The sequence below is a fragment of the Chiloscyllium plagiosum genome, unplaced genomic scaffold (assembly GCF_037043375.1).
Source record: "Chiloscyllium plagiosum isolate Xiang-an unplaced genomic scaffold, Cpla_swu_hap1 HiC_scaffold_20, whole genome shotgun sequence".
Taxonomy (NCBI): domain Eukaryota; kingdom Metazoa; phylum Chordata; class Chondrichthyes; order Orectolobiformes; family Hemiscylliidae; genus Chiloscyllium; species Chiloscyllium plagiosum.
In genome coordinates, this window is record NW_028270158.1 from 50,507,583 (window position 1) to 50,523,744 (window position 16,162).

The 16,162-nt window shown below is 44.0% G+C and overlaps 1 protein-coding gene across 1 annotated transcript in view; it reads right to left on the minus strand.

Moving 5' to 3' along the window:
* The window catches only part of LOC122560427 (uncharacterized), a 217,752-nt gene that overhangs the window by 53,957 nt on the left and 147,633 nt on the right, over positions 1-16,162 (minus strand). Inside the window, exons 62-64 of the mRNA XM_087998070.1 lie at positions 15,397-15,584; positions 11,482-11,567; positions 6,475-6,602 (exon numbers count right to left, since the gene is read on the minus strand). Coding sequence (XP_087854196.1) covers positions 6,475-6,602; positions 11,482-11,567; positions 15,397-15,584 — 402 coding nt within the window. The remainder of the gene's footprint in view (positions 1-6,474; positions 6,603-11,481; positions 11,568-15,396; positions 15,585-16,162) is intronic.

The following is a 16,162-nucleotide window of genomic DNA, read 5'->3' on the forward strand; positions in this document are numbered from 1 at the left end:
TAGATCACATCTACTGCTCTGCCCTCATCAATATTCTTTGTTACTTCTTCAAAAAACTCAATCAAGTTTGTGAGACATGATTTCCCACACACAAAGCCATGCTGATTATCCCTAATCAGTCCTTGCCTTTCCAAATACATGTACATCCTGTCCCTCAGGATTCCGTCCAACAACTTGCCCACCGCCGAGGTCAGGCTCACCGGTCTATAGTTCCCTGGCTTGTCTTTACTGCCCTTCTTAAACAGTGGCACCACGTTTGCCAACCTCCAGTCTTCCAGCACCTCACCTGTGACTATCAATGATACAAATATCTCAGCAAGAGGCCCAGCAATCACTTCTCTAGCTTCCCACAGAGTTCTCGAGTACGCCTGATCAGGTCCTGGGGATTTATCCACCTTTAACCGTTTCAAGACATCCAGCACGTCCTCCTCTGAAATCTGGACATTTTGCAAGATCTCACCATCTATTTCCCTACAGTCTATATCTTCCATATTCTTTTCCACAGTAAATACTGATGCAAAATATTCATTTAGTATCTCCCCCATTTTCTGTGGCTCCACACAAAGGCCTGAAAAATGTGTTGCTGGAAAAGCACAGCAGGTCAGGCAGCATCCAAGGAGCAGAAGAATCGACGTTTCGGGCATAAGCCCTTCTTCAGGCCTTATGCCCGAAACGTCGATTCTCCTGCTCCTTGGATGCTGCCTGACCTGCTGTGCTTTTCCAGCAACACATTTTTCAGCTCTGATGTCCAGCATCTGCAGTCCTCACTTTCTCCACATAAAGGCCGCCTTGCTGATCTTTGAGGGGACCTATTCTCCCCCTAGTTACCCTTTTGTCCTTAATATATTTGTAAAAACCCTTTGGATTCTCCTTAATTCTATTTGCCAAAGCTATCTCATGTCCCCTTTTTGCCCTCCTGATTTCCCTCTTAAGTATACTCCTACTTCCTTTATACTCTTCTAAGGATTCACTCGATCTATTTTGTCTATACCTGACATATGCTTCCTTCTTTTTCTTAACCAAAACCTCAATTTCTTTAGTCATCCAGCATTCCCTATACATACCAGCCTTCCCTTTCATCCTGACAGGAATATACTTTCTCTGGATTCTTGTTATCTCATTTCTGAAGGCTTCCTATTTTCCAGCCATCCCTTTACCTGCGAACATCTGCCCCCAATCAGCTTTCGAAAGTTCTTGCCCAATACCGTCAAAATTGGCCTTTCTCCAAATTAGAACTTCAACTTTTAGATCTGGTCTATCCTTTTCCATCACTATTTTAAAATGAATAGAATTATGGTCGCTGGCCCCAAAGTGCTCCCCCACTGACACCTCAGTCACCTGCCCTGCCTTATTTCCCAAGAGTAGGTCAAGTTTTGCACCTTGGTAAAAACAATGACTGCAGATGCTGGAAACCAGATTCTGGATTAGTGGTGCTGGAAGAGCACAGCAGTTCAGGCAGCATCCGAGGAGCAGTAAAATCGACGTTTCGGGCAAAAGCCCTTCATCGGGAATAAAGGCAGAGATCCTGAAGCGTGGAGAGATAAGCTAGAGGAGGGTGGGGGTGGGGAGAAAGTAGCATAGACTACAATAGGTGAGTGGGGGAGGGGATGAAGGTGATAGGTCAGGGAGGAGGGTGGAGTGGATAGGTGGAAAAGAAGACAGGCAGGTAGCTCAAGTCATGGGACAGTGCTGAGCTGGAAGTTTGGAACTAGGGTGGGGGTGGGGGAAGGGGAAATGAGGAAACTGTTTAAGTCCACATTGATGCCCTGGGGTTGAAGTGTTCCGAGGCGGAAGATGAGGCGTTCTTCCTCGAGGCGTCTGGTGGTGAGGGAGCAGCGGTGAAGGAGGCCCAGGATCTCCATGTCCTCGGCAGAGTGGGAGGGGGAGTTGAAATGCTGGGCCACTGGGCGGTGTGGTTGATTGGTGCGGGTGTCCCGGAGATGTTCCCTAAAACATTCTGCTGGGAGGCGTCCAGCCTCCCCAATGTAGAGGAGGCCGCATCGGGAGCAACGGATGGAGGTGAGGGAGGAGGTGTGGGCGCAGGTTTTGCATTTCCTGCGATGGCAGGGGAAGGTGCCCTCCAACGCATCTTTAAAGATGCCCTCCAACGCATTTCATCCACATTCCGCACCTCCACCCTCAGACCCCACCCCTCCAACCATAACAAGGAAAGAACGCCCCTGGTGCTCACTTTCCACCCTCCCAGCCTTCACATAAACCAAATCATCCGCCGACATTTCCGCCACCTCCAAAAAGACCCCACCACCAGGGATATATTTCCCTCCCCACCCCTTTCCGCAAAGACCGTTCCCTCCGTGACTACCTGGTCAGGTCCACAACCCCCTACAACACACCCTCTCATCCTGGCACCTTCCCCTGCCACCACAGGAACTACAAAACCTGCGCCCACACTTCCTCCCTCACCTCCATCCAAGGCCCTAAAGGAGCCTTACACATCCATCAAAGTTTTACCTGCACATCCACTAATATCATTTATTGTATCTGTTGCTCCCGATACAGTCTCCTCTACATTGGGGAGACTGGACGCCTCCTAGCAAAGCGCTTTAGGGAACATCTCCGGGACACCCACACCAATCAACCACACCGCCTGTGGCCCAACATTTCAACTCCCCCTCCCACTCTGCCGAGGACATGGAGGTCCTGGGCCTCCTTCACCGCTGCTCCCTCACCACCAGACGCCTCGAGGAAGAACGCCTCATCTTCCGCCTCAGAACACTTCAACCCCAGGGCATCAATGTGGACTTCAACAGTTTCCTCATTTCCCCTTCCCCCACCTCACCCTAGTTCCAAACTTCCAGCTCAGCACTGTCCCCATGACTTGTCCTACCTGCCTATCTCCTTTTCCACCTAACCACTCCACCCTCCTCCCTGACCTATCACCTTCATCCCTTCCCCCACTCACCTATTGTAGTCTATGCTACTTTCTCCCCACCCCCACCCTCCTCTAGCTTATGTCTCCACGCTTCAGGCTCTCTGCCTTTATTCCTGATGAAGGGCTTTTGCCCAAAACGTCGATTTTACTGCTCCTCGGATGCTGCCTGAACTGCAAGTTTTGCACCTTCTCTAGTCGGTACATCCACATACTGAATCAGAAAATTATCTTGTACGCACTTCAGAAATTCCTCTCCATCTAAACCCTTAACACTATGGCAGTCCCAGTCGATGTTTGGAAAGTTAACATCCCCTACCATAACCACCCTATTATTCTTACAGATAGATGAGATTTCCTTACAAGTTTGTTTCTCAATTTCCCTCTGACTATTAGGGGGTCTATAATACAATCCTAATAAGGTGATCATCCCTTTCTTATTTCTCAGCTCCACCAAATAACTTCCCTGGATATATTTCCGGAAATATCCTCCCTCAGCACAGCTATAATGCTATCCCTTATCAAAAATGCCACTTCCCCTCCTCCCTTGCCTGCCTTTCTATACTTCCTGTAGCATTTGTATCCTGGAACATTAAGCTGCCAGTCCTGTCCATCCCTGAGCCATGTTTCCGTAATTGCGATGATATCCCAGTCCCATGTTCCTAAAAATGCCCTGAGTTCATCGGCCTTCCCTGTTAGGCCCCTTGCATTGAAATAAATGCAGATTAATTTATTAGTCCTACCTTGTCCCTGCCTGCCCTGACTATTTGACTCTCTTCTGTTCTCAACTGTACCAGTCTCAGATTGATCTCTTTCCTCACTATCTCCCTGGGTCCCACCCCCCCCAAACTTACTAGTTTAAATCCTCCCAAGCAGTTCTCGCAAATTTCCTTGCCAGTGTATTAGTCCCCTTCCAATTTAGGTACAATCCGTCCTTCTTGTACAGGTCACTTCTACCCCAAAAGAGATTCCAATGATCCAAAAATGTGAATCCTTCTCCCATACACCAGCTCCTCAGCCGTGCATTCATCTGCTCTATCCTCCTATTCCTGCCCTCACTAGCTCGTAGCACTGGGAGTAATCCAGATATTACTACCCTTGAGGACCTCCTTTTTAAATTTCTGCCTAACTCTCTGTAATCTCCCTTCAGAATCTCAACCTTTTCCCTTCCTATATCATTGGTTCCAATGTGGGCAATGACCTCTTGCTGGCTCCTCTCCCCCATGAGAACACTCTGCACCCTCTCTGAGACATCCTTGATCCTGGCACCAGGGAAACAACACACCATTCTGCTTTTTCTCTGCTGGCCACAGAAACGTCTGTCTGTACCTCGGACTACAGAATCCCCTAACACAATTGATCTCTTGGAAGCCGATGTACCCCTTGTTGCATTAGAGCCAGTCTCAATACCAGAAACTTGGCTGTTCGTGCTACATTCCCCTGAGAATCCATCACCCCCTACATTTTCCAAAACAGCATATCTATTTGAAATGGGTATATCCACAAAAGACTCCTGCCCTAGGTGCATACCTCTCTTACCCTTCCTGGAGTTAACCCATGTATGTGACTGCATCTGAGACTTCCCCCCCCCCCCCCCCCCTTCCTATAACTGCCTCCATCACATACTGTTGCTGTTGCAAATTCTTCATCGCTTCTATCTGTCTGTCCAACCGATCCATTCGATCTGATAAGATTCGCATCCAACAGCATTTATGGCAGATATAATCCGCAGTAACCCTTAAACTCTCTTTCAACTCCCACATTTTACAAGAAGTACATATCACTGCAAAGGCCATTTTTGCTCCTTCACAATCTACAGACCCAGAAAATAATACCATCTTATTCCTCTACAAAACACTACACCAGGTTAAATTAATAGCTATGGCTTATATTTTAAGTTTAATCAAGAGACTTATCTCCAAAAATATATAATCAAGAAAGAATCCACTGTACTCACTACTGTAGCCTTTCTCTTGGACAGACTTAAAACAACAATTAACTTATCTGATTTTGTGCTGTGAACTTCGCCCAAACCGGTTCCTCCAAGATTAGTTGTGAAATTCACTGTTTGTTCATTTTCCCAGATGCACTCCAATGTCCAGCGACACATGAATTCAAAAACAGCAAAGACGGTAACTGTGCAGGTTCTCTCTCTCTCTCTCCTGCACTGTCCTCATCATGTACCTGAACCCCTAGTTTTCTCTGTTCTACAACATTACCCAAGACCCTACTTTTAATTGTATATAGGTCTTGCTTTTGTTTGTTTTACCAAAATGGAATACCTCATATTCATCCAAATTAAACTCCATCTGCCAGTCATAGAGTCATAGATTCATAGAGGTGTACAGTACTAAAACAGACCGTTTGATCCAATCATCCGTGCCGACCAGATATCCTAACCTAATCTAGTCCCATTTGTCAGCACTTGGCCCATATTCCTCTAAACCCTTCCTATTCATATACCCATATAAATGCCTCTTAAATGTTGCAATTGTACCAGCCTCCACCACTTCCTCTGACAGCTCATTCCATACACACACCACCCTCTGCGTGAAAACGTTGCCCCTTAGGTCTCTTTTATATCTTTCCCCTATCGCCCTCTAGTTCTGGACTCCCCCATCCCATGGAAAAGACTTTATCTATTTATTCTATCCATGCCCCTCATTATTTTGTAAACCTCTAAGAAGTCGCCCCTCAGCCTCTGACGCTTCAGGGAAAACAGCCCCAGCTTATTCAACCTCTCCCCATAGCTCAAATCCTCCAACCCTGGCAACATTCTTACAAATCTTTTCTGAACCCTTTCAAGTTTCACAACATTTTTCCAATAGGAAGGAGACCAGAATTGCACGCAATATTCCAACAGTGGCCTAACCAGTGTCAGTACAGCTGCAACATGACCTCCCAACTCCTGTACTCAATGCTCTGACCAATAAAGGAAAGCATACCAAACACCTTCTTCACTATCCTAGCTACCTGCGACTCTACTTTCAAGGAGCTATGAACCTGCACTCCAAGGTCTCTTTGTTTAGCAACACTCCCTAGGACCTTACCATTAAGTGTATAAGTCCTGCTAAGATTTGCTTTCCCAAAATGCAGCAACCTCGCACTTATCTAAATTAAATACCATCTGCCACTTGACATAACTGATCAAGATCTCTTTGTAATCTTAGATAATCTTCTTCACAGTCTACTATACCAACCATCTTGGTGTTATCTGCAAACTTACTAGCCATGCCTCCTATATTCTCAACTAAATCATTTATACAAGTGACAAACGAAAGTGGAGATAATGAGTAGAACTAGGGTTGATATGTCCTCTTTGTTGATATATTTCACAGGAACCGGAGCAGGTATCTCTTGTGCTATCTTAGAAAATAGCAAATCTGACAGAACACCAAATTTCAGGCAAGACTTTCCTTTTCTTTTTGTGATACTGATTGAATTCTGGGGTTGAAACTAAAATGGATATATTGGAAGTTCCCATCACTGTACTGACTATATCGTGAACAAGAAATAGATGTTCACCCAGAAAGATAGACACTCAGATTCACTTAGTTTCTTAAGAAAAATAATTTTCTTCTTACCTCAGTTAAACGGTCAGGAGGAATAATTGAAAATGCATCCTTCAGAGTTAGGAAGTCAAGGAATGCTTGGAAATAATTCCTCAAATAACTGACAAAACTGTCATTTTTATAACAGTGAAGAGGGAATGCTGGAAAATAATGGAAAATATTATTATTCAACTATCCTATTCATACATAAAATGCTAATTTAGCTTGGGCATTTGAGAGCCCAAAGTTGCAACAGGATGAGATGGATCAAACTATTTATTCATAACTCATTAAAAGTCTAACACAAGTATCAAACTAATCAAAGTTAAAAATCACACAACACCACCTGATGAAGGAGCGTCGCTCCGAAAGCTAGTGTGCTTCCAATTAAACCTGTTGGACTATAACCTGGTGTTGTGTGATTTTTAACTTTGTACACCCCAGTCCAACACCGGCATCTCCAAATCAAAAATAATCAAAAGCATTGCTAACAAAAGTCTTTATTCTGTTTGAGACCTCAGTTTAACTTACAAATAATATGGATATTTTGGTGGGGTTTTATTTGCTGTTTTGTCTCTACTGATGCTTAGAATTTTTAAAAGTCACTTTTGAGATTGCTTTGAGATGTGGATAAGTGGATAGTGTACGTTACATAGATTTAGTTATTTGAAGTGTATTAAGAGTGAAGCCTCTGGGGCTGAATTTTCTTGGCCAAAGGGAGGCATGAAGATCTGGGGGAGAAAACAGGCAAATGGTTTGTTGATCAGCCAATTGACTCATGCCCATCTTCGAGAGATAAAGTCATGGAGCCATACTGCACAGAATCAGGCCCTCCAACTCAACTCGTCCACGCCAGGTTTCTCGAAAGTGAACTAGCTCCATTTGCCTGCGTTGGCCCATATCCCCCAGGGTTTTGCAAGTAGTCAACACAGTAGGGGCAACAAACCCCAGGCAGAGATGAATAATCAATTCAGCCTATCTCTAAACCACTCCAGAAGGCAACTGCACATGTTGTCTGTTGGTGGCAAGCCTGGACCCCTCCCCCAGCTGAGGCTAGAGTCCAATGTTGAGGGGAGGATGCTGCTTGGTTGAAGAACAGCACACTTTTCCCCCAGCATACTGTGATGCGATGGCCGTAGGCTCAGCCACCTCATGAAGGGTCTACACACGTCATGGCCATGCATTGTTTTCAATAACTCCTGTTGATGCAGTAAGGTCCCACTGTTGTTTCTTGCTTGTGTGTGCAGTATCTACATCTCCTGATGAGCGACGCCAAGTGACACCCTGTAGGCCCTACTACTGGGCCTTCCATTGTGCTGCTCTTAATTGTTGTTAATTGGATTGGACTCCCAGAAATAGATGATATTCCATCCTGGCCAACTATAGGTTCCTGACACAGAAGTAGTGTCTACCTCAGGATTATGATCCCAAATATGCGGATAGTGTAGGATTGTAGTCACAAGCAAACCAGTTTGGGTAAAGATAACATGTCCCCTTCCTGTAGGGCAGCTTGCATTTGATGTCAGAAAATCAACATTAATTGCAATAAAGATTTTTTTGGAAAATATTTGGTTGGTAAACCTCAAAAGTTGGATATAAATAGTCTGACCCTTTATAATTGAACATTCCTTTAGCTTAAAGGTGCTCATACAGTCTGCATTTCAGCAATCCTGTCAGGAATGGTGGTGGATAACTAATCTCATTGGATGAGAGGATTCACAAAGTGGGGGGGGGCATCTAGCATATCAATGCAAAAGACCAGGCTTAAACATTTATACCTATCTTCAGAAGAAGTGCCATGCATAACCTCAGTCCAGTTCCAAGGTCACTAGCCTCACAGACACTAGCCATCCATCACTGTGATCCTCTCTTCATGGTACTTAGAAATGGTAGAAGGCACTGGATACTGCAAAGGCTATGGGTCCTGACAATATTCTGGCAATAGTACTGAAAACATGTGGTCTAGCCCTAGCGTGATTACAAGCCAAGCTGTACCAGTACAGTTGTGACAGTGGCATCTACCCAGTAATATGGAAAACTGCACAGGTACGTCCTGCCCATGAGAAGGACAAACACAATTTGACCAAGTACTGACCCAACCCATCCTGACCAGCAGAGTTCAGAACAGGGCAGTCTTCCATTTTACCAGACGTTAAATACATGTAAATAAATTCATGGAAAATCTGGTATCATGTAACAAGGATGGCTTTCACCTTTGCCACTTAGGTAGTGAACTCGCTCAATATCGAGAACAATAGCAAAGTAGTTTCATTGCTGGATGAGTAAATCAGATGCCTGCATCTGAATACAAGACATGTGAGCTCAAATCCGATCACTGGATTTTTTAGGTGTGGGAAAAGAAAAAAAAGTGGTTAAGACTAAAACTGGGCCCTTGAAGACACAAACGGGTGAATTTATTACGGGGAACAAAGAAATGGCAGAAGAGTTGAATTGGTACTTCATTGGGGAAGACACGAGCAATCTCCCAGATGTAATAGCGGCTGAAGGACCTGAACTGAAGGGAATTTATATTAGGCAGGAAATGGTGTTGGAGAGACTGTTAGGTCTGAAGGCTGATAAGTCCCCGGGACCTGATGGTCTACATCCCAGGGTACTGAAGGAGGTGGCTCTAGAAATCGTGGATGCATTTTCCAATGTTCTATAGATTCAGGATCAGTTCCTGCGGATTGGAGGGTAGCTAATGTTGTCCTACTTTTTAAGAAAGGAGGGAGAGAGAAAACAGAGAATTATAGACCAGTTAGTCTGACCTCAGTGGTGGGAAAAATGCTGGAGTCAATTATAAAGGACGAAATTACGACACATCTAAATAGCAGTAACAGGATAGGTCAGGGTCAGCATGGATTTATGAAGGAGAAATCATGCTTGACTAATCTTCTGGAATTTTTTGAGGATATAACTCTGAAGATGGACAAGGGAGATCCAGTGGATGTAGTATACCTGGACTTTCAGAAAGCCTTCGATAAAGTCCCACATCAGAGGTTAGTGAGCAAAATTAGGGAACATGGTATTCGGGGCAAAATACTGACATGGATTGAAAATTGGTTGGCTGATAGGAAACAAAGAGTAGTGCTAAATGGCTCCCTTTCGGAATGGCAGGTGGTGACCAGTGGTGTGCCGCAGGGATCAGTGCTGGGACCGCAGCTTTTTACAATGTACATTAATGATATAGATGAAGGTATTAAAAAGTAATATTAGGAACTTTGCTGATGACACAAAGCTGGGTGGCAAGGTGAAATGTGAGGAGGATGTTGGGAGAATACAGGGTGACCTGGACAGGTTAGGTGAGTGGACGGATGCATGGCAGATGCAGTTTAATGTGGATAAATGTGTGGTTATCCACTTTGGTGGCAAGAACAGGAAGGCAGATTACTACTTAAATGGAGTCAAGTTAGGTAAAGGGACAGTATAAAGAAATCTGGGTGTTCTTGTACGTCAGTCAATGAAAGCAAGATTGCAGGTACAGCAGGTAGTGAAGTCAGCTAATAGCATGCTGGCTTTCATAACAGGAGGAATTGAGTATAGAAGCAAAAAGATGCTTCTGCAGCTGAACAGGGCCCTGAACCTGGAATATTGTGCGCAGTTTTGGTCTCCAAACTTGAGGAAAGACATTCTGGCTATTGAGGGAGTGCAGCGTAGGTTCACGAGGTCAATTCCCAGAATGGTGGGACTATCATATGTTGAAAGACTGGAGCGACTGGGCTTGTATACGCTTGAGTTTAGAAGGCTGACCGGGGATCTGATTGAGACATATAAAATTATTAAAGGATTGGACACTCTGGAGGCAGGAAGCATGTTTCCGCTGATGGGTGAGTCCCGAACCAGAGGACACAGTTTAAAAATAAGGGGTACGCCACTTAGAACAGAGTTGAGGAGAAACTTCTTCACCCAGAGAGTGGTGGGTGTATGGAATGCTCTGCCCCAGAGGGCAGTGGAGGCCAAGTCTCTGGATACTTTCAAGAAAGAGTTGGATAGAGCTCTTAAGGATAGTGGAATCAAGGGTTATGTGGATAAGGCAGGAACAGGATACTGATTGAGGATGATCAGCCATGATCATAATGAATGGTGGTGCTGGCTCGAAGGGCAGAATGGCCTACTTCTGCACCTATTGTCTATTGTCCCTAGGGAATTTTAATTCAGTTAATTAAATATCGCTAAAATAAAAAAGCTAGTATGAGTACCAGTGACTTTGTAACAATTGGATTTTCATTCAAATCCAATTGTTTCCTTAGAAAAGGAAGATTGCCAATTTCACTCCATAGCCTCCTGAGTTTCAGAAATATAGATGAATATTGCCCTCTGAAATAGTCTAGTTGGCTGCTCTTTGTATGTAGGAAGTTAGTTCACATACATCTTCTCAAGCACTAATGGGGATAGACTTGACAATCATTCTCATATTCTGTAAACAGGGAAAAACAGCTAATAGGAGGAAAATAATGTGCGAACTATTTACTTAGGTATGAGGCACAGTGGAGCTTAACATGAGAAAATAAAAGTATAGGACCTGTAATTTTCAGCAAGAAGTTTTGGAACATGTTAGAGGTGTCTTAAACTATAAGACATTCTGAAGAACAGGGAGAAATCATAGAATTCTCACAGTGCAGAAAGAGGCCATTCAGCCCATCAAGTCTGCATTGACCCTCCAAAGAGCATTTCATGCAGAACAAGCTCCCTGCCACCCTGTACCCCTGCATTTACTATGGCTAATCCATCAACCCCGCACATCCCTGGACACTATGGACAATTTAGCACATCTTCAGACTGTGGGAGGAAACCAGAGTGCCCGGAGGAAACACATGCAGACACAGGGAGAATGTGCAAACTCCACACAGACAGTCACTCAAGGGTGAACGGCCTGGGTCCCTGATGCTTTGGGGCAGCAGTGCCAACCAGAAATATATTTATGATAGTGGCTCTGGGACAGGAAAATGAAAAATGGTACTGGGAGCAAATACACATCAGTTTGAAGATCAAATACATGACATGAAGTGAATAGGCAGAAAGTTTTGTTTATATCATTACCTTTGGCATAATGTAACAAATTATCAAAAATAATTTCTTGGTCATCAGTCTTCTGCTGCTGTTTGAATAAACTCAATGCCATAACACTGTGGAAAATAAACAGAGGTTCTTCAGATACACAAACCACTAGAATTAACAATGTCCCCAAGTATTTAGGAACTAAAATGATTCTCAGTGGTATTCTGAGAAATGCCTTCCTGTTTGTGTATAACTTGCTTATACAATATTTCACTTATTTCAGAAGGAATAAGCAATAGTTGCAGCACTGCTAGAGGTATTCACTACCGAAGAATAAATCTAAAAATAACCCACACATTCAACCACCTATCAGAAAATTGTATGTTACATATTACTTATCAAATCAGAAATAACCTTACATAACTAATAGGTCCCATAATAGAGGTGTAATAATTCATCACATATTCCTAAAGGATGTGAAATGCTCTGCCCCCATTGCTACCTTTGTCAACACCATCAAACAACACACATCTCACATACAAATTTAACTAACATATACGTAAGGGTGTTAGATAATCTGAGTATTAAGGGGCATACGCAGGGCTTGGTGCAGCAGTGTATGTAAGATACTGATAACAATAACCCTTTTTTGGTCTTTTTAAAATCACATTAATTCAACTGGTTAATAGGAACACTGAACTGAGTAAAAGCCGAATGAACTGCTGATGCTGTAAATCAGAATCAGACTCGCTCAGCAGATCTGGCACCATCTGTGGAGAGAAATGGACAGTCCTGAAGAAAGGTCACCGGACCTGAAACATTAACTCTGATTTCTCTCCAGAGGGTGGTAAAAAAGGAGGGGGGTGGCGTTGCTAATTAGAAATGGTATAACGGCTGCAGAAAGGCAGTTCGAGGGGGATCTGCCTTTGGAGGTAGTATGGGCTGAAGTCAGAAATAGGAAAGGTGCAGTCACCTTGTTGGGTGTTTATTATAGGCCCCCCAATAGCAGCAGAGATGTGGAGAAACAGATTAGGAAACAGATTTTGGAAAGGTGCAGAAGCCACAGGGTAGTAGTCATGGGCGATTTCAACTTCCCAAATATTGATTGGAAGCTCTTTAGATCAAGTAGATTGGATGGGGCGGTGTTTGCGCAGTGTGTCCAGGAAGCTTTTCTAACTCAGTATGTAGATTGTCCGACCAGAGGAGAGGCCATATTGGATTTGGTACTCGGTAATGAACCGGGACAAGTGATGGGCTTGTTAGTGGGTGAACATTTTGGTGATGGTGACCACAATTCTGTGACTTTCACCTTGGTTATGGAGAGAGCTAGGTGCGTGCAACAGGGTAGGTTTTACAATTGGGGGAAGGGTAATTACTAAGCTGTAAGACAGGATCTGAGGAGCATAAGTTGGGAGCATAGGCTGTCAGGGAAGGATGTCGTGGAAATGTGGAACTTTTTCAAGGAACAGATACGACGTGTCCTTGATATGTATGTACCCGTCAGGCAGGAAAGAAATGGTCGTGTGAGGGAACCTTGGTTGACGAGGGAGGTTGAATGTCTTGTAAAGAGGAAGAAGGAGGCTTACATAAGGTTGAGGAAACAGGGTTCAGACAGAGCAGTGGAGGGATACAGGATAGCCAGAAGGGATCTGAAGAAAGGGATTAGGAGAGCTAAGAGAGGGCATGAAAAATCTTTGGCGGATAGGATCAAGGATAACCCAAAGACATTTTATGCGTATGTGAGAAACATGAGAATGACGAGAACGAGGGTAGGTCCGATCAAGGACAGTAGTGGGAGACTGTGTATTGAGTCGGAAGAGATAGGAGAGGTCTTGAATGAGTACTTTTCTTCAGTATTTACGAACGAGAGGGACCGTATTGTTGAAGAGGAGAGTGTGAAACGGACTGATAAGCTAGAGGAGATACTTGTTAGGAAGGAAGATGTGTTGGACATTTTGAACAACTTGAGGATAGACAAGTCCCCCGGGCCTGACGGGATATATCCTAGGATTATGTGGGAAGCAAGAGAGGAAATTGCAGTACCGTTGGCAATGAAATTTTCGTCTTCACTGTCAACGGGGGTGGTACCAGGGGACTGGAGAGTGGTGAATGTTGTGTCCCTGTTCAAAAAGGGAATAGGGATAACCCCGGGAATTACAGGCCAGTTAGTCTTACTTCGGTGGTAGGCAAAGTAATGGAAAGGGTACTGAGGGATAGGATTTATGAGTATCTGGAAAGACACTGCTTGATTAGGGACAGCCAGCACAGATTTGTGAAGGGTAGGTCTTCACAGGGTAGGCATGTGGATGAGGGTAGAGCAGTGGATGTAGTATACATGGATTTTAGTAAGGCATTTGATAAGGTTCCCCATGGTAGGCTTATGCGGAAAGTCAGGAGGCATGGGATAGAGGGAAATTTGGCCAATTGGATAGAAAACTGGCTAACCGGTCGAAGTCAGAGAGTGGTGATAGATGGCAAATATTCAGCCTGGAGCCCAGTTACAAGTGGAGTTCCGCAGGGATCAGTTCTGGGTCCTCTGCTGTTTGTAATTTTTATTAATGGCTTGGATGAGGGAGTCGAAGGGTGGGTCAGTAAATTTGCAGATGATACGAAGATTGGTGGAGTTGTGGATAGTGAGGAGGGCTGTTGTCGGCTGCAAAGAGACTTAGATATGATGCAGAGCTGGGCTGAGGAGTGGCAGATGGAGTTCAACCCTGCCAAGTGTGAGGTTGTCCATTTTGGAAAGACAAATAAGAATGCGGAATACAGGGTTAACGGTAGGGTTCTTAGTGAGGTGGAGGAACAGAGGGATCTTGGGGTCTATGTTCATAGATCTTTGAAAGTTGCCACTCAGGTGGATAGAGCTTGTAAGAAGGCCTATGGTGTATTAGCGTTCATTAGCAGAGGGATTGAATTCAAGAGTCGTGAAGTGATGTTGCAACTGTACAGGACTTTGTTAGGCCACATTTGGAGTACTGTGTGCAGTTCTGGTCGCCTCACTTTAGGAAAGATGTGGAAGCTTTGGAGAGGGTGCAGAGAAGATTTACCAGGATGTTGCCTGGAATGGAGAATAGGTCGTACGAGGATAGGTTGAGAGTGCTAGGCCTTTTCTCGTTGGAACGGCGAAGGATATGGGGTGACTTGATAGAGGTTTATAAGATGATCAGAGGAATAGATAGAGTAGACAGTCAGAAACTTTTTCCCCGGGTGCAACAGAGTGTTACAAGGGGACATAAATTTAAGGTGAAGGGTGGAAGGTATAGGGGAGATGTCAGGGGTGGGTTCTTTACCCAGAGAGTGGTGGGGGCATGGAATGCGCTGCCTGTGGGAGTGGTAGAGTCAGAATCTTTGGTGACCTTTAAGCGGCAATTGGATAGGTACATGGATGGGTGCTTAAGCTAGGACAAATGTTCGGCACAACATCGTGGGCCGAAGGGCCTGTTCTGTGCTGTATTGTTCTATGTTCTATGTTCTAGATGCTGTCAGACCTGCTCAGCTTTTCTAGCAATTTCTGTTTTAGTTTCACAATCAACTGTGGGACTGACTGATGATTAAAAACTCAGTTTTGCTGCATATGTGGCAGAATGTAAAGTTCAGGAACATACTTGTTCAGTTTGTTCAATCCTAAAACTGCTGCGAATATTGTGTTTGTGAATCATAAAAGTGGAGCAGGAGTTTAAGACGACACATCGTTAGAATGAATGGACTGTGGTCAAGAGACTTCACACCATTTACATTTGAATGAGGTCAGCAAAGACAAAATGGAAACGCAATAAGGCAATGGTGAAAGTTGCATGAATGCTAATGTGAAACATACGTAACCCAGTTTTATCACAATGAATACGATATCTTCCAGTGAGATATAGTCTAATTGCTCTTTAGAATCCCATTTATGATCCTTTTGCACAGAACAATATACATTGCAGTTGAAGATAGAATAGAAAAAAAAACACTTACATCTTTTCAAATGCAAAACATGGAATTTCAATGCTGTTATTGGAATTGAAAACAGTGCTGGTGATCTCAGGCAGAGCTGGAACTAGTACAGTGCTAATCCATTCTTTCACATTTAGATCATCAATTCCAGACAGGCTTCTGGAAAACTCACGCTCCAACCCTTTTATAACATCAGCTAAAAGATCGCTCTGAAAAAGGAAACAGTTGCTAAAATTATGCATTCAAACTTTAAGGTAACACAAATTCCTTCAGCTTGCATTCATGATATTTTTCCACCAACTAGAGTTATGAGGCAAGATTAGGTTCTCAAAATGGGAAACTAGACCTGAGCATTTGCTACACACACATTTGAGAAGGGACTGAGGTTATCATTCTGTGATTCTGACACACCAGTTTAAGTTGCACCTATCTACCACCAACCCACTGTGGATGAGTTCTTATCTGAGTGCAGTCTTGCTATGAGTGCTACAGATAAGATATCTAGTCCAATACAGAGTACAAGAACATGGAGGTTCTGAACTTATGCAAGACACTTGTTAGATTAGGCTTGGCTTCATCTGGAGGCTCACTGAAGATGTTACCTAGTATGGTGACGTAACATCTGAAAATGAACCTTCCAGCTCAGCGAGCAAACCTACATCCACACTTGTTCGATGTCAATCGGAGTACTGTATACAGCTGTATGCGGTTCATTACAGGACAGATGAGAATGCACTGAAGAGAGTGCAGAAACGATTTACAAGAATAGTTCCCAGAATGAGAAACT